The sequence below is a fragment of the Nannobrachium achirus genome, assembly GCF_963921795.1.
Source record: "Nannobrachium achirus genome assembly, chromosome: 16".
Classification (NCBI taxonomy): domain Eukaryota; kingdom Metazoa; phylum Chordata; class Actinopteri; order Myctophiformes; family Myctophidae; genus Nannobrachium; species Nannobrachium achirus.
This window is the reverse complement of record NC_137823.1, coordinates 37,009,586-37,034,186: the sequence shown is the minus strand read 5'-3', so window position 1 is coordinate 37,034,186 and position 24,601 is coordinate 37,009,586. Positions and strand designations below refer to the sequence as shown.

Genomic DNA, 24,601 nt, shown 5'->3' with positions numbered 1-24,601 from the left:
ATAATGATTATGATGTTGCATAAAGACTGCCTTTGATTACACATGTCATGATGTTTAAGATGGTTACACAAACAATTAAAGTCCACAGTTAAATATAAAATAACTCTGAGTTGGAATCTGACTGATTGCCTGGGCTGTGTTTTTTTTTTACCCATATGGTGGATTGTGTATTTCAATGGGATGATACAAAAAGACTTAATGATAACTTGGACCATTGGATTCCTTGACCCTGAAAATATAGGTTTAGCCATTACAATCAATGTTCTTATTTAGAAGCCAAGATATGACAAAACATACATTTTTACAGTGGCCATTTTATAAATTACAATATGGCTGCCATAAACACATCTGGGCAAATGGAAACATTGATTTTCTGATTCCTTAGATAATAACCTTTCCAAAAATGTATAGTTTTGCAAATCTTCAAACAAATCCAACAAAATTACCGAGTGAAACTAATATTGCAAGAAAACAACCACACCAGGCCGTTTTGGACCCAGTCGTGCATCTAAGGGTTGATGTTGTAATTATTTGAGATTTATAACTACCACCATTGAATTCCTTGACCCTGAAAATGTAGGTTTAGCAGTTAAAATCAATGTTCCAGCTTATTTAGAGGCCAAGATATTACAAAACGTAATTTTATGGTGGCCATTTTGTATATTCCAATATGGCCGCCATAAACACATCTGGGCAAATGGGAACATTGATTTTCTGATTCCTTAGACAATAACCTTTCCAAAAATGTATAGGTTTGCAAATCCTCAAAAAAATCCGACAAAATTACATAACCGACCTGACTAACTATTTATACTTTGGGCTTCGGCTATTCGGAAAAAGACGATCTACAAGCTCATCAGCCAGCCTATAATCTAGAAACATTTTGAAAAATGTGGAATACATTTTAAAATAATTACACAAATCTTCTCTCATGGAAGCCCCCGGCCCAAAATAGTTTCTGATGGGGGTCTGTGGCCCCAAGTCCAAGTCCATGACATGAAAATGTTTGAGAACCACTGCAGTACTGTGTTGAATAGAACCAACCTTGTATTGTGGATATCCTATGGATTCTATCCACTGTGCAACATCTTGGCAACTCCAGTGTAGGAACTCCATATCCTCTGTGTACGTTGTCATAGAAACAGGCAACGATGGGTGATCTATTTGCTGCTCTCCAGTCCTGGCAGGCTGGCACAAATAAGTAATAACTGATGAACTCTTCAAGTAAGAAAGTAAGACATCATTATTTATGGTCAAAAAGTAGTGAACGTGCCGTGCTGCCAAATTTGATCAAACATTTTCAATAACTGATGCATTTAGTCGAATAATTTATAGAGTTAGAATAACAGGACCACTTTTAACCAATGGGAGATGTTAGGTTCAGCGAGGCGGGTCTTATTGTAAATAATTCAACGTTGATTGGTTTCACGTCTGGAGAGTAGCCAATCGGCTTCGTACAATTTAGGGCCGTTCTCGATCCATGCGAACGGATTGGTTGTGGAGCTGTTTTCTTTGTCCCGCCCACGTTCGGCGGAAACGGTGACGACCAAAGCGGACGTGCTGCAGCTTTCACAGATCAACAAAACGCGTGATTCCTAAACCCACCAGGATTGAGTTAAAACCCGCCTCCTCTCGATAATCTTAAATATGAAAGTGCCCATGAATGTTAGTGCTGCTCGCGCAAGTGCAAAGTACCTATACCTACTGATCCATTACAATAATACACGCAGCATAATAGGCCCAAAGCCATATCCAAACCATAACAATTTAACTGATAATCAGGAAGAGTTTTTATTTTGAGCACAGTAGTGACAAATTAATAGCTTTCTCAGTACGTTTTTCTCTTTAACAAAGTTACAAAGTTTTCCCTTTATCACAGTACAATTGAGTCAGTTTCAAGATTTTTTTTTTAGCACAGTTTATTTTGAGCACTGTAGTGAGAAATTAATAGTTGTGCATTGTGCAAATGCAGGCTTTTCTCAAGTACAAGTCTTCATGCCTCTGACTTTATCCACCCTCCATGTGTCAGGCAGGGATTTCAGCCACTCCTGGAAGTCCTCACGTTTCCGCGAGGCGGGTCTTAACTCAATCCTGGTGGGTTTAGGAATCACGCCAACAAAACACTCGCTCTGCCAGCCTGACACCGCTGACAACCCAGGGCGCGTTTATAGATCGCACAAAAACCACACAGCTTTGGCTTTTGACGCGTCCGGTTCTCCCCTGTCGCTGCAAGGTTCTCTGGAGCTCCAAGGAGAAACATTAGCAAACTGAACACATCTCAGCCACGATGGCAGGAATGCTCGCCAGGCGTCTTTTGAATAAGAAGGTATAAAACACAGCTCATACTTTTCTTTCGTACGTTTTCTTTGTTTTGCAGAACACTACGCTACCTATGGGTGAGCTAGCAGAGCAAAGTATAGTTGCCTTGCAGAGCAGTAGACACGTTGCATCACACGCAGCTCACTGCTCCTTATGTATTATGTTATTATATAACAGCATCATGGTTTGGTAAAGTGAACAGGTTTAGCAGCAAGTGTACTTAAAAAGCACACAATGTATCTCATGTTTGCTGTTTGGGCTCCAATAATGAAATGTAACGCATTAAACTGAACTCTTGTTATTGTTTAATAATGTACAATAATAACTTTCTTTCCTCCAGGCCCCACTCCAGTTGGGTCGCATGTGTTACTCTGCTTCTGTGGTAAGCCCTCTTTCACTCGTGACATAATAATAGTGGTTCTCAAAGGTGGGTTCCAGGGAGGGACCCTTAATTGGGGCTGAGGTACAAATGGACCCCTAACAGGTCTGCAGAGTCCATTTGGTTATTTATCTTTCTCAAGTTATGGGGGTCCTTGAAATTAAAACGTTTGAGAACCATCGATCGAACTAACTCATCAGTGTCTCCCAATCCCATTTGTTCATGCAGCATTGATAAACATTGATGATATACCTTTATAAATGGCATTAGTGTTACTGTGTCTGTGTTAGTGATGCTCGTAGCAGCCAGAGCGGGAAAGTAATAACTATGCTTCCATTACTCCCCCAGCCCACCACCAAGTTGTTTATTGACGGCAAGTTTGTTGAATCCAACTCGTCTGAATGGCTCGACATTCACAACCCTGTAAGTATTTAAGTATTTGTTCTGAATGACACCTAATCTCCCCCCCCCCCCCCCCCCCCCCCCCCCACCACACACACACACACACACACACACACACACACACACACACATCCCCGGCAGTAATATAAGATGTGTTGTACATGAGCACAAAAAAGCACTGCAGCCTTGTAATAATGATTTGTCTCGAAGCTACAGAGGGAGGAAAATGAGCTTGTGTGGAAATCGGAGCTCATTCTACACAGCCAGTTGAATTTAACCTTGACGCGTTGATGCATTCATTTCCTTTAACTCCAGCACTGGCGGCAGTCTGCTCATTTAGGTTTGGTTTTTGGCCCTCCAGCAAGGCAACGACTGACGATTATAGCATTCAAAAACAGCCATCATCTGCTCACACACACGCATACATATCCGTAAAATGAAATACCTTTGAATTGTTCTTGTTATTATAGGGCCTGGTTATTAATATTGATGGGCTAATGTACGGCCGGTAATGCGATTATTATGTTCCTCAGCTATATGCTCTCAACGTGTAAAACGCAGCCTCACCGGATTGTCTTGCATGAATTAAAGTTCTCAGTCTCCACCTGATTTCCGTCATTTGGATTCCATATGGATCCAGCATGTCTCTATGGAAGCTTGTTGTGCAGTGAAAATAGCCTACCGGTAAATGTATCTAGAGAGCTTGTAGATGCATCTAGTAGATGGGCTATTTTCAGTAATTATTTTAAGATTAGAACATTTGCAAAGCAATAGGTTCAAAAGCATGTTCCATGTTCAACAACTCTTATGAACATGTGGTGAGGTGATGTATGTATGTAAATGTTATTTGCATGGCACTTCTCACAGATCGAACTCACAAAGTGCTTTACTTACAACAGAAACCAGTAAGACCAGATAATCAACCGTCAGGTCGCATATACAAACTTTAGAAGGCAATGGTAGCCAATCAGGAGGGAATATGGGAAATGGGACAGATCCATGTTGATGACATGACTTTAGAGATACTGTGTACCGCTTTGCGTGATTTTAGGGCAAAAGCTGTTGTAGCAGTGTCCAAAAATGTGTTTTGCAAGAATCTGCCTCATGTGAGAAATGACAAATGAGGGGTGGAGGTTGTGGTTTGGCAACCAAGGAGTGTGTGTGCAAAGTTTGGCATGGATAGGGGCAACGGTGGTGGAGATATGAGTAGGGCAAAAGTGTGACGGACAGACGGACGGATAGCCGGTGGAGCTTTTCATAGTAACTGCGACCTGACGGTCGCAATAAAGACACAACACGAAGCATTCAAATGATTAAAAACAACAAAAAACAAGACATCAGGAGGGTACTTAACCCCTAACTGCTCCCAAAAACTAAAAATGCAACTCCACAGGTCTTGAGAGCTGCATCCTCTCTGGACATTTTTAAGAACCACTTAAAAACACTTCTGTTTAATAAGTGGAATGTCCCAATGTTGTTGGTTGAATGGCTAGTGAGCCCGCCTGGGAACCTAAGGTTCAAAGTGGTCCTGAGCAATTTAACTCCTAACTGCTCCGAAAAACAAAAAGGTAGAATGTATTTGATTTTTGTTGTTGTTTTTAATCGCGTGAGTGCTTCATGCTGTCAGTTTCCGTATGTAAAGCATTTTCTGAGTTCTCTCTGTGAGCAGTGCCATACAAATAAAATGTACATATTATTTACTTCACCACACTACACGTTGATAAAGATTTGTTGAACACACGTAGCAGATTCCTCATGAAAGTTAACTCGGAACTGGTTTGTCCACCGACCATTCCATGCTCCAGCAATGGGTGGTGTCACGGGGACTGCCCATAAATCCTACATCTCATTAGTCCTAATTTGGTTAGGGTTAGGTTTACAGTAGGTATAGTTTTACTGAGGTTAGGGTTGGGGTTAGGTTTAAGCATAGTTTTACTGAGTTTAGGTTTGGGCATAGTATTTTCACCAGGTTAACTCCTAATTTGGTTAGGGTTAGGTTTACAGTAGGTATAATTTTACTGAGGTTAGGGTTGGGGTTAGGTTTAAGCATAGTTTTACTGAGTTTAGGTTTGGGCATAGTATTTTCACCAGGTTAACAATCACCAGATTCTGACTAATAATGGGATGTAGGAACAATGAAATGTCGGACCAATGCCATGTTGTCCCTAGAGAAAATACCTTTGGACATGTGGAGGTAGCTTTCAGGTAGTAGAGGCCATACCATCAGATGGAGAAGGCGGTCATCTCGTGTTCAGACTGGATGTATGACATCAGCAATTGCAATCTGATCCAAGGCTCTCATCAGGTTGTCTGCATTCAGAGAATGTTAATCTGTGATCACACTCTGTAGCATAGCTCAGCCATCAACTGCAGGGTACATACATTCTGAAGGAACTTCTTTCCCATTCAACATCTTGTCAAAAAACATCTGAAATCCCACTTTCAGCTAATAGTGAACCTATACGGTATAATATTAAAATAAATCTAGCCATGCATAGCAGGAAAAAGTTACACATATATGAATTGTGGTTATACAGCCTATAGCAATTAATTGATAATATTCATAGCTGTGACAACTTTAATAATTTAAAACATGCTACTTTTTTCACATTGCTTATTTTTGGTGGAATAATTGTGTTCTATAGTTGTGTTTATTTAATTCCACATGTATGAATGTATCTTGGAGAAAGTACATTTGATGGGTTTGAGTATTTTTGCATGTAATCTCATAACCCTATTTTTGTGGGACATCAAGATGGATGGCCTGAAAGGTTTAATATGCAACCATCTGAAAGGAAATATTCTAGAGTTTCAATAATAAAGATTGTAGAAAGCAGATTTTATACATTTCACTTGATTATTGTGCATAGAATCTCACTGGGCACCCTCTTGAATTCTTAAGAGGTGACCCAAGTTACAAGAATCGGTTGAGAAAAAACCTTTACTGACAAAACCAGGCTCAGCCAAAAATCACCCTTTGGCTCCCAGATTAGTTTCACAAATCACACATCAGGCCATACAAAACGTTATCAGTTGTGAGATTTTATTTTGCGCTTATCCATCATGCGTCTTCTCGTCTTGCCTGCCGCTTGTTTCCTCAGGCCACCAACGAGGTGGTAGGACGCGTCCCCAAAGCCACCGAGACGGAGATGCTGGCGGCCGCGGAGTCGTGCTCCAGGGCGTTCCACTCCTGGTCGGAGACCTCCATTCTCAGCAGGCAGCAGATCTTCCTTCGCTACCAGCAGCTCATCAAGGACAACATTGTAAGGCGAGGCCTGGAAAACGGCGAAGACACCTGCCCTAGGCAATAGTGACCGTATGCCTGATTTATACCAAAAATAACAGATCTTTAGTATATTTTAAATATATTGTATTCATATATTCAATGTAATATATCATACTGGAGGATTTATTACTCGGCACTACACATATTTGCATTTTTTTCTTATCACTGATTGATTGACAGGGACTTGAATGATTTTTGGTACTTTGGAAATGTCTGTTTGGAATTACCGTATGTTTTTAATTAAAACTGGCATTGAGTTGTTAAGCAGAATGGCCGTAAAGCATTTGTTATATTTTCTTTGCAGAAAGAGCTAGCAAAGCTCATCACTCTTGAGCAGGGCAAGACTCTGGCTGATGCAGAGGGAGATGTGTTCAGAGGACTGCGTAAGTAAAGCACACGCCACACTAGGGCTGCAACTAACCATTTTTTCGTTGCTGTCGGGCAGAAATGGTATCATATTTTAACTTGCTGTGTTTTTTCCCTGGCCTAGATCAGCAACTCGAAACGTGGTGCAAACGATGCATTTTGAGCTTGTAGATCTGCCATCTTTGAATTTGAATCCTGAAAAGTAACAGTTTTGGAGGATGCTTATACTATTCAATTAATCAATACAATTAAATTAATCAATACTATTAAATTAATCGATGGAAAGTATTGATCACAAGTTGTCAAAACCCAGACAACTTAAATATGTACTGACCATGTGTGAGTTGCGAGGGCGCGAGTCTGACCCCTGTCATGTTTTGCGTGCCTACCCTCTCTCTCTGTCCTCTGTTTCCGGTCTGAATACACTCAGGGACAGTTATTAAGCATCCTCAAAACTATTGCACTGCATGGTGCTGTGGAAAAGGGCCTTAAGCATGCTCAGAGAGATCCATTTCCTCCCATGGGAACCTTTTAAGCCCCGTTGTCTTTAAGCAACATTTCTCCCGACAGGTCTTCATTTATCACTCCCTGATTCCATTGCTCTTGAGTTGATAGCTCAATCTTAATTGGCTTGAGGGTGACCATTATTTCTGTTTGAGCTGGACACACCAGCCAAGCATGCTAAATGAACGTAGTAGCAAAGTTTTAAGCTTTCCACTTCAGCCTGACAGCACATACAGTATAGGCTTTTATAAAAGCTTGAATGAATAGATTATATTTAATGTATGTCAATTATATATTGACATTAAACGTTGTCCAGTCGTGATCTTATGTGAACATCTTAAGGCGCAATTATGCATGCCATATGGAGGCAGCAAAATGGTTCAATGATGCCGGGTTGAGTCTTGTAATGTATTTAATTAAAACCTAAGGATGACCATGCTTTCTCTGGAATATACGTATCTCTTTTCTTTTCTTTTTTTTTTTTACAGCATGGCTCTGTGGGAGGCAGGCCATTAGACGTCCGGTCTGTGTGTTTGTCAGGAGCTAATCTCTTAATTAAACCGCTCTACCAATCGGCGCCAAAAGTCCTGTGTATGCTGCCAGTGGGCAACCTTTATAACTAAAGTCGAATTCATACTTTGCACAGCAGAGTTGGCAGGTCAAAAATGGTTGGCCTGCAAGCTCATAACATGAGCTGCAGGTAGGTCATAAGCATACATTAAGCACAGTTTGGCTACTTGAAGATCGAGATTCATGTTGGATGGGCCGTTTCATGGTTCGATTATTTTTCAAATTGTGCAAGATGGCACATTTTAAACGACCATATCAAGCACTTGAGAGTTCCATTATGAAATGATTAATGACTCACCTTTTCATTGCATCAGATTAACAGAGATGCTGCCTGTTACGACATCCATTAACTTATTATGCGGCGTACCCTACATCATGCATTGGATTCCATAGAAGTCAAGTCAGCATGTCTTCTATGAAAGCATGTTGCACTGCTAAAATAGCCGGTCTACAATTAAGCTCTTAACGCATCACAGACGCAGAAGTTTGTACATTATTTAAAAAGAATTGGAGCATTTAAGTGGTCAAACTAGCAATATGTTTAGAAACATTTCCCATAAAACCCTAATGATCTCAGATATTTCATAAAAACAGCTTAAAAGCTCAGTCTGATTTCTTTACCTGTTTGGCAGTATGTAGATTAGAACATCAGGAACAATTGCTAAGACATATAAATTGTACTTATTGTGTTAACTGTTTAGGAAAACGGCACTAGTGTGAAGATGGCTCCTTTCACAAATCGCTTAATGGGACTTGGCCATTTCTTTTTTTCTTCAGTCGTGACATTTTATTTTGCTTTAATCCGTGCATGATGCATGGAATAACGCCTCTCAGGCTTCACCTCATCTGCTGCCACTTGTCTACTCATCTTTGCCCCCCCCCAGAGGTGGTCGAGCACGCGTGCAGCATCACATCGCTGATGCTGGGAGAGACGCTGCCGTCCATCACCAAGGACATGGACACGTACACCTTCCGCCTGCCCATCGGCGTGTGCGCCGGCATCGCCCCGTTCAACTTCCCCGCCATGATCCCCCTGTGGATGTTCCCCATGGGCTTGGTGTGCGGGAACACATACCTGATGAAGCCCTCGGAGCGTGTGCCGGGCTGCACCATGCTCCTGGTCAAGCTGCTGCAGGATGCCGGGATACCCGACGGAACCCTCAACGTCATCCATGGCCAGCACGCAGGTAGGAGTGTGTGTGTGTGTGTGTGTTAGGGATGGGTTATTATCGCTTGCCGTGATTAAAAGAATAATCGTACGTGGAGATTTGAATTATCGTAAAATTATCCTCCATCATCATTCATAGACAGGGATCATTTCACCTTTTATTTGCCGAGCTGCATATCCGCTACTATTTAAACCCTCTATAATTGGTAAAACAGACCTGGCTCTACCAAATCTCTTTGCCAAAAAAATAGCCTAATATCTACAAGCTCACAGCGCGTCGCGACTCGTTGTGAGCTTGTAGATGGGCTATTTCTTTGGCAAATGTTCTGCCCCAGGAAAATGGATGTTTTATTTATTATTTTGATTATCGCGATAATATCGTAAATCGCATATTTTACTTTGTCACAATAATCGTGACATGAAATTCTCATAGCGTCTCATAGTGTGTGTGTCAGGGAGTGGGACGTAGAGAATTGGAGCATGATGTATCGGATATTGATTGATTCAATACTAGACTTCCAAAATCAGGATAGGCATTGGAATCAAACATCTGGCATCGGTTGGGCTCTAGAGAGGGAATGTGTGCTATTATTCTCTTGACTGAGAATATTATTATTCTCTTGACTGAGCATATCTTGTGTGAAATATGGAAATGGGGTATGTGTTGCGTTGAGTTGAAAAATGTCTCTGGATCGTTTACAGTAAACACTAATGATGTGCCCTTTGGTGTATCTCAAATAAGGCGGATTTGCATGTTTTAACACCTACGGTATTTGTGTAGGTATAATTCTACCATACGCTGTAGGCTGGAGGGCATCGTTTGCAACCCCGTATCCCATGCCTTTAAAGTGCCCTGAGGGGCCTTCTGTGAAGATGAAACAGATTGGGTTCATATTCATAATGCCGACCATCCTTAACCTCCTGTCTAGCTGTGAACTTCATCTGTGACCATCCTGCCATCAAGGCCATCAGCTTCGTGGGCTCCAACCAGGCTGGGGAGTACATCTACGAGAGGGGCTCTAAGAATGGCAAGAGGGTGCAGTCCAACATGGTACGTGATGTTTTTGGGTGATTGTCCAGTTGTAGTAGAGACTGTCTGGGAATCTCTATGTACCCAGACGACCTCGTCCCTGGTCTATGTGTCCAAGTGTCACTCTGCAAGACACGTATTAATGGTGCCCACTGCGCCTAATAAGTAGCATGGGTTAAATGAGTACTAGGCCTGTCACAATTATTACATAATCGTCGAATTGCAATTATTTGACATAATCACAATTATTTTGTCATAATCATCGTAATCGTTTCCATGTTGAAAAATGTTCATATATTTTCAAATATTTTCAAAAATGGTGGAAATGGCAGATCTACAAGCTCACAACGCGTTGCGATGCAACGTGTTGTGAGCTTGTAATTTGTAATCTAAAGTAATTTAATTGCCAGCAATAAGAACACAATTAAATTGTTCATTGCAATTATTTGAGTGACAATTAATCGTCACGTAAAATGTCATAATCGTGACAGCCCTACAGAGTACACATTTCACGCATTTACAAATGTACTTTGACAAATACACCCCCTTTTCCGAACCCGAACCCTAAGAAATGTCAGTTTCTTTTACAGTCTGTGACCACCCACGCATCACCCTGAGTTAAATATGGCCCAAAACATCTTAATCTTGCATATGCTATAGAAACCACACCGGATCTTGGCAGCAAATCACTGAGGTCTGTCTTTTTTTCTGTCTTTTAGGGAGCCAAAAACCACGGTGTGGTGATGCCCGATGCCAACAAAGAGAACACTCTCAACCAGCTGGTGGGAGCCGCCTTCGGGGCTGCAGGCCAGCGCTGCATGGCTCTCTCAACCGCCATCCTAGTGGGCGAGGCCAAGGAATGGCTCCCAGAGCTGGTGGAGCGCTCTAAAGCGCTGCGAGTCAATGCAGGTGAGAGCACGTTAACCACATACATTTTCCCGTTGTGTTTTTCATAAACACAAGCTCATCATGCATCACATTGTGACAGTAAATGATCGTATTATGAAGAATTAAGTGGTGAACTACACAAACCCAGCTAACAACTTCTTTCCCACGGTGCTTGACAGTGTAGGTCACGTAGTAGTAGGTCAGGAGGACAGATTTGATCTCGCATGAGACCCGATTTCCCTCCCACTTTTCTCTCTACACTGTCATACATATCTAAAGGTGCCGTCTGTGTCACTTATCAAAAATAAAAGATCTTAAACTGTACTTGAAAACCAGTCATTTTTGATGAGCGATGCCGTCAAACAACAAACTGACATCATCACAAGCCTGCTTTTACGTGTCTTACCATTTGTGTTTTTGGTCAGTGTAAGGCTTTGATGGCCAAGACACTAAATAGTAACTTTTAGTATTTACTCATTCTCTGACATTATGCAAAGATATCTACTGCATGCTAGCTTCTGCAGGCTCTCCAGTGTGGTGAAGCCAGAAGGCTACCTTGTTGTGTGTCCATGCAATGTCATTGACTTTATTTAATGATGGCTTCAAGAATGTATTAAGAACTTCAACAAATAATTCATAAATGGTGTTTGACAAACTTAACCCCTTTCAACCTGGCATCACTATTTTTGGCATGTCGTTATAGGCAAATATTTTCCAAACATCAGTTTTTGCTGTACAACAGGGGTCTTCAACAGGGGGTCCGGGACCCCCAGGGGGTCCTTAGAGTTGCTACAGGGGGGCCGCCAAATCCTTGTGTGATAGGATAATTCTTTTAAATTAACAACTTGAACCCTCGCATCCCTATTCAGAGGAAAACCTTACCCAAAAATAGCAGATCTACAAGCTCTTAACGCCTTGCAGCTTGCAAATATATAGTAAAAATGGAGCAGACAGAGTGCAGAATGAAAGGTCAAGTTAACTAAAACACAAATCCAACATCTGATGACAGTGCTGTCATAAGTCTATGAATCTATCTATGAAGCCTATGAAAATCTCCATCACACATTTATACGTATATGTAGAGGGGGTCCCTGCTTCATCACTCTCTCAGCTAAGGGGTCCTTGGCCTGAAAACGTTGAAGACCCCTGCTGTACAACATGTGTTTTTGTTTTTTAACATTCTGTGTTGTTGTAGGTGATCAGCCCGGAGCAGACGTTGGCCCCCTGATCTCTCCTGAAGCCAAGAACAGGGTGGACTCTTTGATCCAGACTGGTGTGGACGAGGGAGCCAAGGTGCTGTTGGATGGCAGGAACGTCCAAGTCAAAGGATACGAGAACGGAAACTTTGTGGGACCCACCATCATAAGCAACGTTACGGTGAGACACCCCCTGTCTGCCTTGACTGGGAACAGCGGCTGCACCAGTAATGACCTCCTTTACACATGAAATACTGATAATTAGGACTAAATGGCTCAGCAAGGCTTACTTCCACCTTTCTGTGGACTAATCATTTTCATTTGGCATTCCTATTTATAATTTTTTTCTCTTCTGAAAATCATAAAAATAGCAGCTCCATTTTCCCTATCCGTCTTATACCAATGACTATGGGTCTTAAATTGTTATTGCTGAGAATAAGTTGTATTTGCTTTGATATCTGGCATGTGGAATATTTAGGAATATTTGCAGATATCAGTTACCATAACTAACACATCTTCAAATGAAACAAACTGTTCATGGAGGAATCCATGGATTGATTATTGTATGTATTTGACACAGAAGCAGGTTGTTGCTACTGTATGCTATGATGTCCATTTTATGCATTTCTTGCTATGGTTTGATGCATTAATGTCATGTTTATAGCAGATCCACCGAATGCCAGGCTACAATAAGGAACAGATTAGGGATTAGTTAACCTTTACCGTTTAACTGTTAAGAATGTGATTACTGGTAAGCACTAGCGGTTAATGGTGACCGTTAATACCGTATATTACCAATTAGTAGCCCGGGCGTTTATTTTGCAAAATCGATGTGGACCCCAGGCGTTTAAAAGAGACCAGGCGGCTATTGGTAACAGGCTTTTATTTACCGTATTTTGGCACTGGCCAGCACTGGGCCATTATCTCACTGCCTGAGACACACGCTTGCTGACTGAGAGCATAGCAGACTTTGTGCTCCAAACACCCATGACCATCCACCCATGCAAAGATGAAATAGCTTTTCTCCTATGCATAAAGCAAAGATGGATTTCATTGTAAACCCCCAAAAGGATACATAATGCAATTTCTAGGTTTGTTACATCAGACCCGTTCAACTCTCCGCCATACGTTGACAGAGTTGTTCGGCAGGAAACACAGCGAAAAATGCTCCGATTGGATTTTCCTAACAGATTCCATCACCCGTTCCATGAACCCCGTTTTAAAGAGAAAAAAAGAAGAGTTTAAAGTAAACATAACTTGCGAGTGTTATGTGTTGTACGCGTTTTTAATGGGTAAAATAGCGGTTAGCGGTTATGTAACCGATAAGGCCTTACGGTCATCGGTTAAGAAAATGTCTCCATTTGGCGATCCCTAGAACTCATAGCAATATGGCATTGTGTATGCCCCAGCAAAGTAGGTGGCTGTGTACATGGAAATGGTATTATTAGTAATATTTTCAGGCATGTGCACACATACAGTAGACCCTGCCTTACCAGTCTGTAAAAAAGTGCCCTCTCCAGACAGACCATGAATGCTGCATTTACTATGGTGAAAGAAATGCAAATGCTCCCTTTCCATGGCTGGCTGTACAAGTCAACATTCAACAAAATTACCTTTTCCCAAACTAGAATTAGCATTTTATGCCACTGCCCCTCAAACATTCTCTTCGCGTCCCTGGCCTGCATATATATACTGCATCTGTGCATCAAACTATTGACAAGACGCTGATCAGAAGGTATTATTCTCCAAACAGCCACTCATGAGTCATGTCTGATTCCTCAGTCTCCAGTGGTAAGGACTAAGCAGGATGTATATATCACTGCCCTTGGCATAAATGCTAGGCTACACGTCACTACAGATTGTGTGTAGTCGGGTGTGAAAGTGACAATGATGAGTCAACCTTGGCGCCGAAGGACCATCTTATTGGGTAAATTGAATAGATGGGGGGGTGGGGAGGAGGGGTTCGTAGTTCGTACTAGAGTTACAAAAGGTCTGGAAAAGAGAGATTAGGTTTTTATGAAATATAATTATCAGTAAGGTGAACGGCACGTTCAGATGCTCCCCCATCAGATGACAACTACATTCCAGAATCATATTGTTTAGCCCCTTGACTCTAGAAAAATGAGTTTGGCCAGTGTAGCTGTGGATGTCTTGTTTATTTGATTGTTGTTGTTTGATTGTAATCTATGGTAATTATTTAGACCATAAAATGTGGTGTACAAAATGACGGCAAATGCTCATCACAAGTTATCTGAACCCACACAGACATCTCGAAATTACCTAATGTTTACCCAGCAGTCTAAACATAATTATCCAACATAAGAAAAGGAAAGGGCTGCACACTCATGAATTGCTCCGATAAGGTTTATTTCTAAATAAATAGTAAGCCGGTTTTGGCTTTATTTATGAATAAATGGTGTTCGAGAAAATGTATGAGTAAATGTATTAGTCCTTTCTATTAATTTGACTGATGCAACTTAAAAAGTTACTGTGCTTGTTCTCCCCTTCACAGTAACATTCAACAAACAATATGCAACAAACACAAGCATTCATATTTTGGCAACATTGTTAATGGCACATATTTGATTTAGTTTTATATTTTACTGCAATTTTAACTAAATACATTGTCCATCCATTATTTATTAAATGGTTTCATCCCATAATTTAGTATGTTACAATGCTGTAGTAGTATCAAGTATATGATAATGACTAACTGCATATCAATGTTAGTCAGTGAGTCACATAAAATGTCCTGGAAATGAAAGTTGGAACAATGATAGAACTAAGATCTTAATTGTTCCTCAAGGCTGAATAAGGCTGGTGAAATTATAACCCAAACCATCTATCACAGTATCGTATCCTTGTCACTTAAACATTGCTAATCTAACAGTCGACAGTAACAGTTTTCAGGTGGAGTAAAGACATGGTCTGTTTGACTTTGGCTCTCAGTCAAGGGCTTTCTCTGTGGGTTTTGTGACTTTCCAAAATGTCACAAAGTTTTAACTAGGAATTAATTAAAACCTAAGGCCGATTCTACAAATGCCTTCTAAATCAGTAGTTCTCACACTTTCAAGATTATTTCAAAAATTTCCAAAAATAGCAGATGTACAAGCTCGGAGCATGGCACAAAGTGACGTGCTGTGAGCTTGTATATCTGCTGTTGTTGAAAACGCAACTCTAAAATGACAGATGCTTTCCCGGTTTTAATGTGTGAATACAGATACTTAAAATTAGAATATAGATGATGATCCAGGTTTTGGGGGAATATGTTCACCAATTTTCGTTTTAGCTTTTGTTCTTCCCAACATGTCGTTGTAGCCAAATATCTTATCAGCTCCTCAAGGTGAGTTAAGCGTTGAGGGCACAAGTTTAAAAGACTAAGTTGTTTCATGCTAAACTACAGTAACTCACATAATGTGTCACATAATTTAGCAGTTAACGTGTGAACTCGCACAGGAATGAGTTCTCTAAAGTTGTTCTGAACTTTTTCTTCAAAGGTGCACATGCACACATCCAATCTTCTCCGTTGCAAAATTGTTTTTGTCACATATTGATGTTTTTGTTGCGAATTTTCCACGCTGTAAAACTCAGACGGGAGATTGATTCCTGCTTTCACACGGAGGGCTATTATTCTCTATAAAGCAGATTTATTGCACCATATGAGCGCTGCCTTGAAGCGGTGCGCATGGGAGGGGGAAAAATGTGTTGCCTGTTCACAAAACCATCCGGCCCTCTCAAAGTGACAACCTCCACCCATGTTTCCAAACACCGTTCCAGTGTTTGCATTAAATGCGCTGCAATCCACAAATGTTCAAATGGTGTGTAAACCTGTAGCCTCCTCGGATTGCAATTTTCTGCTTGCATACTCCTGTCAATAGAACTTAACTTTGTACTTTGATGGATGTAGAAAATGGCTGTAACCCGTCTTTTTGATACATAAAAGTTCATGTAGCATGTGGCCGTCGGGATAAGTAGTCTAGATCAATTTGTTTCATTGGTGGATACAAACAGAATATGTCTTTGATGTGAAGTGGCTCCTGAAACCATCCAGGGAATGGCTTTTGATTCTGGTGCCCGTCTGATGGGTAAGGGCTATAATCTTTAATGAGGTGAGAAAATGATGCCTTAAAAACATTTACACCTTGTGATGACTCTAAAAGCAAACTGATTTACGTCATATGGTGTGACGGGCATCATCTAACCTGAAGAAGGTACTTTATTGTAGCTTTAGTTAAGTTTCTATTCCGAGGAGAGTGGAATCTCATGTTGCTACATTATTTACTTTACACAGTAATGGACACAGGTCCGTTTGTACACTGCAGATATTCAAATTCTAAAATGGACAAGTTCAAAACGCATCGCTTCGTGCTGTGTTTCGAGCTTGTAGATCTTCTGCCCGACAGCAACGATGTCAAACTGGGAGTCTGATATTCAAAAGGTTGATTGTCACTGATCTCTATTGGGAGACTGGATGTGTGTGAGCATTGTTCTCCTGCCATCCCCAGACCGACATGACGTGTTACAAGGAGGAGATCTTTGGCCCAGTGCTGGTGGTGCTGGAGGCTGAAAATCTGGACGAGGCCATCAGCATGATCAACAACAACCCTTACGGCAACGGCACGGCCATCTTCACCACCAACGGAGCCACCGCCCGCAAATACACCCACGAGGTGGATGTGGGCCAGGTACGTCAGTCTGCCGACACCCTCACGTACGTTAGTTGGTGCACAAGCCATGTTGAAAGTTAACCAACTTTCAACATGTTACCCCTATTTTGGGTTTGACGTTATAGACAAAGAAATGGCAGATCTACAAGCATCGCAGCGTGGTATGAGCTTGTAGATCTGCTGGTTTCACCACGCGACACCTTTTGTACAATGAAGTATAAAACGCCAACTGTTCTGCCATTTTATTCTTTGTTATATTTGTTTAGATATCTATTTACATAAGGGTGTAGAGAAACGGGAAGCTGGGAACCCGGAACATTACAGTTATGGATTGACACTATCCAGCCACGGGAAAATAATTAAACTACAGAAAGTAGTATATTTTATATTATAGTTATGAATATATATATATCGTATATAGAGCACTACATCATACATGGAGACATTGAACTACTGAACCAACAAAGATACTGGGTAACAAGGCCTGTGTTGCATGTCTGGAAATGGCCGACCTACAAGCTCACACTGGGTTGCATCTGTGACGAGAATATAAATTAAGAACACACTTTTGTTTCCAGTTAGTGAATGTCTTTGATGCAACATGGTTGGTGTGGTTCAGTGTTAATTTTGTTGACTTAGACTAAAAGACTAAGATTTTGATATTTAGTAGACTAAGAATAAACAACTTCAGAAGACTAAAGGGGGTTACAGACAGAGTAACCGCGGGGCTTCCGCTAGGATCGGTGGGGACCACGCCACGGTGAGACACAAACACACTCGCTCAGCAAGTAAACGCTGTGCGGTATTTCACAAAGATGACCACAATCCATCTCTCGCCACCCTCATGCGCATGTACAAACGAGCACGCTCGCGGGGATTTCATGGGACCGCCCGTGCTCGGCTCACCGCCAAAATAGCTGCCCGCCTCATTGAAAAATGAATTACTAGGACGCGCTGACCGCACTCCATCTGGAACGCACTTATGGTTATGACTGAATCAGAATTTGTCAAAATGAACACTGGTGTGTGGTCTCCTTTTGCTCCAGATTGGTGTGAACGTTCCCATTCCCGTCCCACTGCCCATGTTCTCCTTCACTGGATCCAGAGGCTCTTTCAGAGGAGACACCAATTTCTATGGCAAACAGGTAAACGAGTACTACCTTTATGTCATGGATGAGAAGACGACAAGCGTCACTGATATGATGTGGTTGATGTCCAAAACAGTTAGAGAACCAAGAACAGATGGACCACTTTAGACCTGGTGCCCTACTTGGGGCATGCCATTGTCAGTGAAAATGTGCCACATTTTTGGTATTTTCACAACGGTCACAACGTGTTGCGGTCGGACACTTGAGCTTGTAAATCAGCTGCTTTTGTTAGACACAAAAAACAATAGGCCGTTAATTTATATAATAATATAAATAAAAAGAACATGGAGATCCAAGGTTTCTGTGACAACATAATAAACTCCCTCTCACCTTGCCATAGTATGCAATATGCATACCATAATCCTTTTCACTTATACTACATCTGCTGTCCTTTTGTCGATGGGACGCTAAACTAATCATTTTTAATAATTTAAAAGAAATTGTAGGATATATCTATTTACACGCACCCCGTAAAAATGGGTCCACCACCCAAAGATGGGTCTCGACACAATGTTTGGGAAGCACTGCCTTCAAGGGCAACAAAGGTATCCTCCACATGACGGTTGTTCTCTTGTTTCAACAGGGCATCCAGTTCTACACCCAGATCAAGACAGTGACATCACAGTGGAAGGCGGAGGACGCCATGCTTACGGCCCCAGCCGTTACCATGCCAACCATTCGCTAATGGGATGCACAGAATTTGAGAAATGTGATTATACATCTAAGCACAACCTTCTCCGATGACTACTGATATATCTGATATATGCCTTAACAGATATATTTTCAGCGAATAGGTACAGCAAGTCCTTTTACCATCCGCAAATATATGTTAGAGAGCACTTCTTGTCATGTTTTGAGGGTTTGGGGCTTTTTACAAAATGAACTGTTTTCTGCTACTTTGAACTAAAAATTGGACTTACTTGTACATTGATGTTATACAAACACTCCCTGTACAATTCTGTTTTACAATCCCTCCATATTCAAACGCACTATGTCTTTGCAATGTGGAAGGTAGAATGAATGGTGTAATGTGGCACTGAAGGTTGTGAATGATGTGGTCTCATCCCCTCCGGGGGGATGTGAGTGTTACTTAACCACTTTCAATTTGGCAAACCTTATTTTGGGCATGTCGTTATAGTAAAAAATGTCAAAATATGAAAAACGAATGACCGATCTACAAGCTCACAGCATGTAGCGATGTAACAAGTTGTGAGCTCGTAGATGGGCTATTTCGCGACGGTGAAAAAGGCTGCTTAAGTGCTTGCACTTCTCATTGGGTCTTCTGTTCCATTTCCTCCCTGAGAGGAAAGAATCTTGTTGAATGTCGATCTCTTCCTCCTTGACCCTATGGTTCTGTCATTACCTTTCTCAAAACTCTTGGCAGGGAAGGTAGAATCTTTATTCTGGCTCAGGTGGCAATTGAAGTCCAGTTCTTCCAATATCTTTCACCTGTTCTGTGTTTTGAGATAAATGTGTACTGTAGATGGTTAGGAGAAACCAGCTCTATGGAAGGCAATATCGGAAGAACAATGACTTGCCTGCTGCTGACCGGAGTGAAATTTGGAATAATTCGTAGTTGTTACCAACAGTACCTTCTCGGCTGCTCAGTGTCTGAATTAGCATTGGTGTATGTGTGTGGTGTGTGTGTTGTGAACATGTATGTGTGTTACTCAAATGATTGTGTTTAATTTACATGCCCTTACACAACAGTGTCGCTTGTCGAAGATGTTTTTTTTTTACATGTTGCAACATGTCACATAAGACATTCCGTGTTGATGTGTAGCGGCCGCTCCTTTCCATCATGTCATGATGACCCCTTTATTTGTCGCTTACTCATACACACAGTGAAATGTTGGTGTGGACATGTTCCGCAAAGACTGTTTCTAACACAACACTACAAAAGATAATAATAATAATAATGTCCCTTGGCATCTTAGCGGTCATCACAAAGAAGTGGTGTTGTCCTTATAAGCTCTCTTCTCCAGGTCAATCCCTTTCTCTCCTCGCAGTGGGAAGGACTAAACTCTAGCCTTATTCATGCGGTGTTCTCTACCCAGTGAGTCACTGGGGCGTCCCCAATCCCTTTCTCTTCTTGGAGCTTATGGAAGAACGCAACGCAACGTCTTTAGATTGCAAAATTACATCTTCTTGCCAAGCGACATGTCGTGCTACGGATTATAAATTAGGCTCAATTACTGGCTGTTGTCATGGTGGAGCTGCATTGCAATGTTTTACATGCAATAAAACTTTACATTTGTTATTGTCTGGAATTATTCATGTTGGAATTCCTTTGATGAAAGATATTTTTTTGTAAACCTTGGTGATTAGACCTCTTTTGGGGCTTTTAGGGGATTGCTTATAGGGAGTGTTTCGTGGATTTTCAACTTTAGCTGGCCAAGTGTTGCTAAGCAAATATTTAAACTAGGGTGCCATTTACGTGGAAGGCGCAGATTACAGAAGATAACAGTAATGTAATGAGTCTGCAGTTTTGTGCTCGAATGAACACGTCGCACCCAAGGTTGTAATTTGGATAAATGACCAGCTTTATTTAGGAATTCTATGTAAACAACATACAGTATATGTCTTTGTACACAGGAATAAAGATGCCGATCTAGATGTTTACTAATGCATTCCAAGGACATAAAAGATGCTGCTGCATCATGTCACGTTATGTTGTTTTGCAATATTCAAGTCGGTGTAATTTCAGACGCTTGTTTTGACGGAATGCTCATTAGGTTAGTTGTAAAAATCAAAACATTAGAAATATGCTCTTGTTGGCGGAAAATTAATTACTGCAGGCCTCCCTTGACTGCATTAAGTGTGCAGAAAATGGGTCTTGTGGGCTCTTTGTTTAGGTTTACTCAGCATGTTCATTGTTATGACTTCACCCCTGCGCCCTGTGTTGGATACACTGAGGTTGGGGAAAACAAAGTGTTCTGCAATTCTTTTTTCTTTCTTCTGCAGTCTGGAGCCTGTGACCCAGATGGACAACAGAGCACATTGAACGCAAGGCTCCCCAAACACTTCACACCCTGTTTTCCACAAGGAGACGCCTCACAATGATTGATTGACATATTTATAATGAGTGTATAATGCATATACAATACAAATCAGTGTTTGAAATGCCTAACAATTCTCTAAACATTTGCAAAATGTTTAGTGAGAATTATGATACGCTATACAGTAAGTAGACTCATTGTACCTTCACAATGCATTGTGACAAGGTACAACCGATGGTCACTAACCAAGCACCACCACTGTATGGTACATACTGTATGCATTGTGGTGAAAGACAAATGACAGATGGACAAGAGAAGAGAGCAAAGCCAAATCTAATCAAATCTAATATCTTTGCTGTCGGGCAGAAACTCATGTATTTAAAGCAGTGGTCTTCAACGTTTTCAGGCCAAGGACCCCTTAGTTGAGAGAGAGAGAGATGAAGCAGGGACCCCCACAACCTGTTCATAGATTCCATATAGTTTCATTGTTTGACAGCACAATCATCAGTGTATTTTGGATTCATATCAATTTGTGTTTTCAGATATTTAACCACTTGAACTGTCAATACTTAATAAACTTGACCTTTAACTCTGTACTTAGTCTGCTCTTTTTCCCCTCTACACCAAAGCTCTTTGCCAAAAATAGCCTCGCAGCGCGAGGCGTTGTGAGCTTGTAGATCTGCTATTTTTGGCTAAAGTTCTCAGAATATGGATCCTATGGTTCAAGTGGTAAAAAATATAGGGGTCCCAGACCCCCTGTTGAAGACCCCTGATTTAAAGTTTCGTTTTTTCGTAAATGAATGCCATAATTGATACTACAGTGTCAAAAGGTTATGATGATGAACTTTATTTCAGACACATGGTTCCATAAAAAATATTATCTAAGTAGCAGACCCACAAGCTCAAAATGGGCATGTTATGTCTTTGAGTTTGTAGATCTGCTACTTTTCCCATTTTTGAATTTGAATCCTGAAAAGTAATCATCCAGGAAGGGAAAACTGCATTGAACCATGGAGTGCAACAAGTCACCTCGGACTGCCTGCCTGACCCCATTTAGAGCAGCAGCAAGGACCTTGCATGGTGACGAAAAGTTGATGCAGAGAACCATCACTTTAACCCAAAATGGATGGATGCATTCGCTTTCATTTTACCATCTCAAGCAAATTCAACACCACAGTGTTTAATTTGCCAGATAATGGTTAGTCGTGTTGACAATGTGAGTAGTGTAAAATGTAGGTTTTTTTTAGGGTAAAGCAGTGGCGGTTGCTAAGGTCTAATATTGCATGCATAGAGCTCAGCTAGACTAGACCAGGGCTATGAGTGCTATGGCATCCAGGTTAGTTAGGTTAGGTTGGTTGTTGACACTGGTTGGCATGTGTTGTGTAATGCAATTTAGACACCACATGGTTATTAGCCTACCAGATATTTATTATGGTTGCCCAACCAGACTATAGTACTCGTCCGACTTTATTCCCGGCTACTCTTCCGTTTTGGTGGCACGCACTTGGGCCATTTGTCAAATCGACCGGCTTCATCTGGAATCGATGGCTTGCATTTTGCTAAGAGATGGGCCTACGAATATATAGTTATTAATATTAATTTATTTGTGAATTAATTTTCTCCATTGACTTGAATGGGAAAATGTAAACATTTAACTTTTCCCAAATATGGAGATGACGAACATCATAGATGTCTGACATAGACCACATGAGACCGACACAGACACAGTATGTCCATATATGGGCATTCCAAATATGGGCATAATATTGATGACATCTTGGATCTCCATATATGTGCATAAAAGGACTGACACAGTTCTCCATAATGGCCATTAATGTATTAGTGAATTTTACCCATGGTGGAAAAATCAAATGGTAGGCCTAAGACAGAATTAATTTGCAAGTAATTGGTGACATCAGGGATCTCCAAATATGGGCAATTGCATCTTTCTAGTTCTACTTGCTACAGTCAGCATTCAGATACTCTGAACTGGTAACCATGGCAACCTGTGATCAACATCTGATCAACATGTGATGCGAATGTTGACAACATCGCGTGCGGCGTTCCGACCACCTCACACGTGATTGGCTGAAGGGCGCCTGCGTGGCAAATTCAAAACAGTTACCACGTCACGATCTATGTGATTGGCTGAAAGGCGCAGCCTACGTCACGCTCCTAACGTACATAAATAACCCGTCCACTGATCATAGTCATACTTTATCATACTTGTTCAAGGCCTACGGACATCGTTTTTCTTTCTCTTGAACACTTTTGATTAGTTACCTTGTTGAAGCTATGCCGGGCAAAGCGGCTAGAAGAGGATATTTCTATGGACGTGGTGCTCGCCGCCAGGTGGTGCAGGTGCATTGTGACCCTGATTCCGTCGTGCATTCCACCGTCCACAAGGTGGAGCATTCTTTTGGACGCAGACCCTATTCCAGGAATTCCAGCGTCCACAAGGTGGCGCGTTATGACCAGAAGAAAGGCATGACAAACCACAAAGACTCTCCGTGTCTGTTCGAGGAACAGGCCAACGGCTGTATGAGGCGGAACTGCCCGTTCATTCACCGGAGGAGCAGGAGAACCCCATCACCATCACCATCCCCATCTCCCTCAAGGTCTCCAGAAGAGTGGAGGTCCTCACGTCAGCAGCGTTCCTCCACCCCGTCCAGCGCTGAGGACCGGTGGAGCCATGCTGAAAGGTTCTCCACCACCATGATGGATCCAGGTACCACCAGCCCCCTGAGAGAGGAAAGGGAGCAGCTCCATCAGTCAGACACAGTCACCACCAGGCCTATGAGAGAGGAGGAGTTCTATCGGTTAAACTCAAGTCTCCTTGAGTTGGAGCTGGAGGACTTCCTTGCCTACCTAATGAAGAAAGGGGGCAAAGCAGCTGGAGGAGAAAGCAGCCAGGATTCAGGACATCTCCAGGGAGCCACAACCACTACTACCTCAAATGGTCTCACCATCAAGAGCAGTTGAAGAGGACCTGAAACAGGTTGTCGATGGAAGGGGACCTTGAAGCCAGGGAATGAATGGCTACAACAGGAGTCTTCAACAGGGGGTCTGAGACCCCTAGGGGGTCCTCAGAGTTAGGCTACTACTGGGGGCCACCAAATCCTTGTGTGATAGGATAATTATTTTCAATTAAAAACTTTGAACCCTCACATCCGTATTCTGAGGAGAACTTTAGATAAAGATTGCAGATCTACAAGCTGCGCAGCACGAGGCGTTGAGAGCTTGTAGATTCGCTATTTTCAGTAAAGATGTTTGGTGTAGAGGTAAAAAAGAGCCGACCAAGTACAGAGAAATGTCATGTTTACTAAGTATCGACGATAAGTGGCTAAATGTCTGAAAAAAAGAAAGAAAAAAAAAACACTAATCCAACAAAGACATTCATACAATATGTAGAGGGGCTCCCTGCTTCATCTCTCTCAGTTAAGGGGTTCTTGGCCTGAAAACATTGAAGACCCCTGGGCTACAATCAATGTGAAGGAACCATGGACTGTAAAAAATATGGACAGTGGGAAACCATTGGTTTCTATGCAGTGAAAATGAAGCTTTTTTCGTCCTTGGTATGGGTGTCGCCATCATTGTTTTAATGGTACCAGAGGAAGGTTATTGGCTGCCAACGGTCAGGTGCAACCGCAGGGATACATGGGACATTGTCTTGAGCTTG

At 41.7% G+C, this 24,601-nt stretch overlaps 1 protein-coding gene across 2 annotated transcripts; it reads left to right on the top strand.

The window, feature by feature from the left end:
- The first annotated feature begins 2,188 nt into the window (after positions 1 to 2,188).
- Positions 2,189 to 21,407, top strand: LOC308300568 (methylmalonate-semialdehyde/malonate-semialdehyde dehydrogenase [acylating], mitochondrial-like). 2 transcript variants are annotated; one of them, XM_080744436.1, is made up of 13 exons: positions 2,189 to 2,326; positions 2,660 to 2,701; positions 3,047 to 3,121; positions 6,202 to 6,363; positions 6,691 to 6,769; positions 8,711 to 9,013; positions 9,924 to 10,045; positions 10,744 to 10,933; positions 12,108 to 12,289; positions 16,614 to 16,793; positions 17,822 to 17,920; positions 18,507 to 18,632; positions 20,888 to 21,407. In XM_080744436.1, exons 1-12 carry the CDS (start codon positions 2,288 to 2,290, stop codon positions 18,606 to 18,608), a joined length of 1,575 nt encoding a protein of 524 aa, XP_080600562.1. In that variant the 5' UTR covers positions 2,189 to 2,287; the 3' UTR covers positions 18,609 to 18,632; positions 20,888 to 21,407. The 2 variants fall into 2 exon arrangements, with proteins under 2 accessions (XP_080600562.1, XP_080600561.1); XM_080744435.1 differs by lacking the exon at positions 20,888 to 21,407 and having other exon boundaries at positions 18,507 to 20,181.
- Positions 21,408 to 24,601: the final 3,194 nt, after the last annotated feature.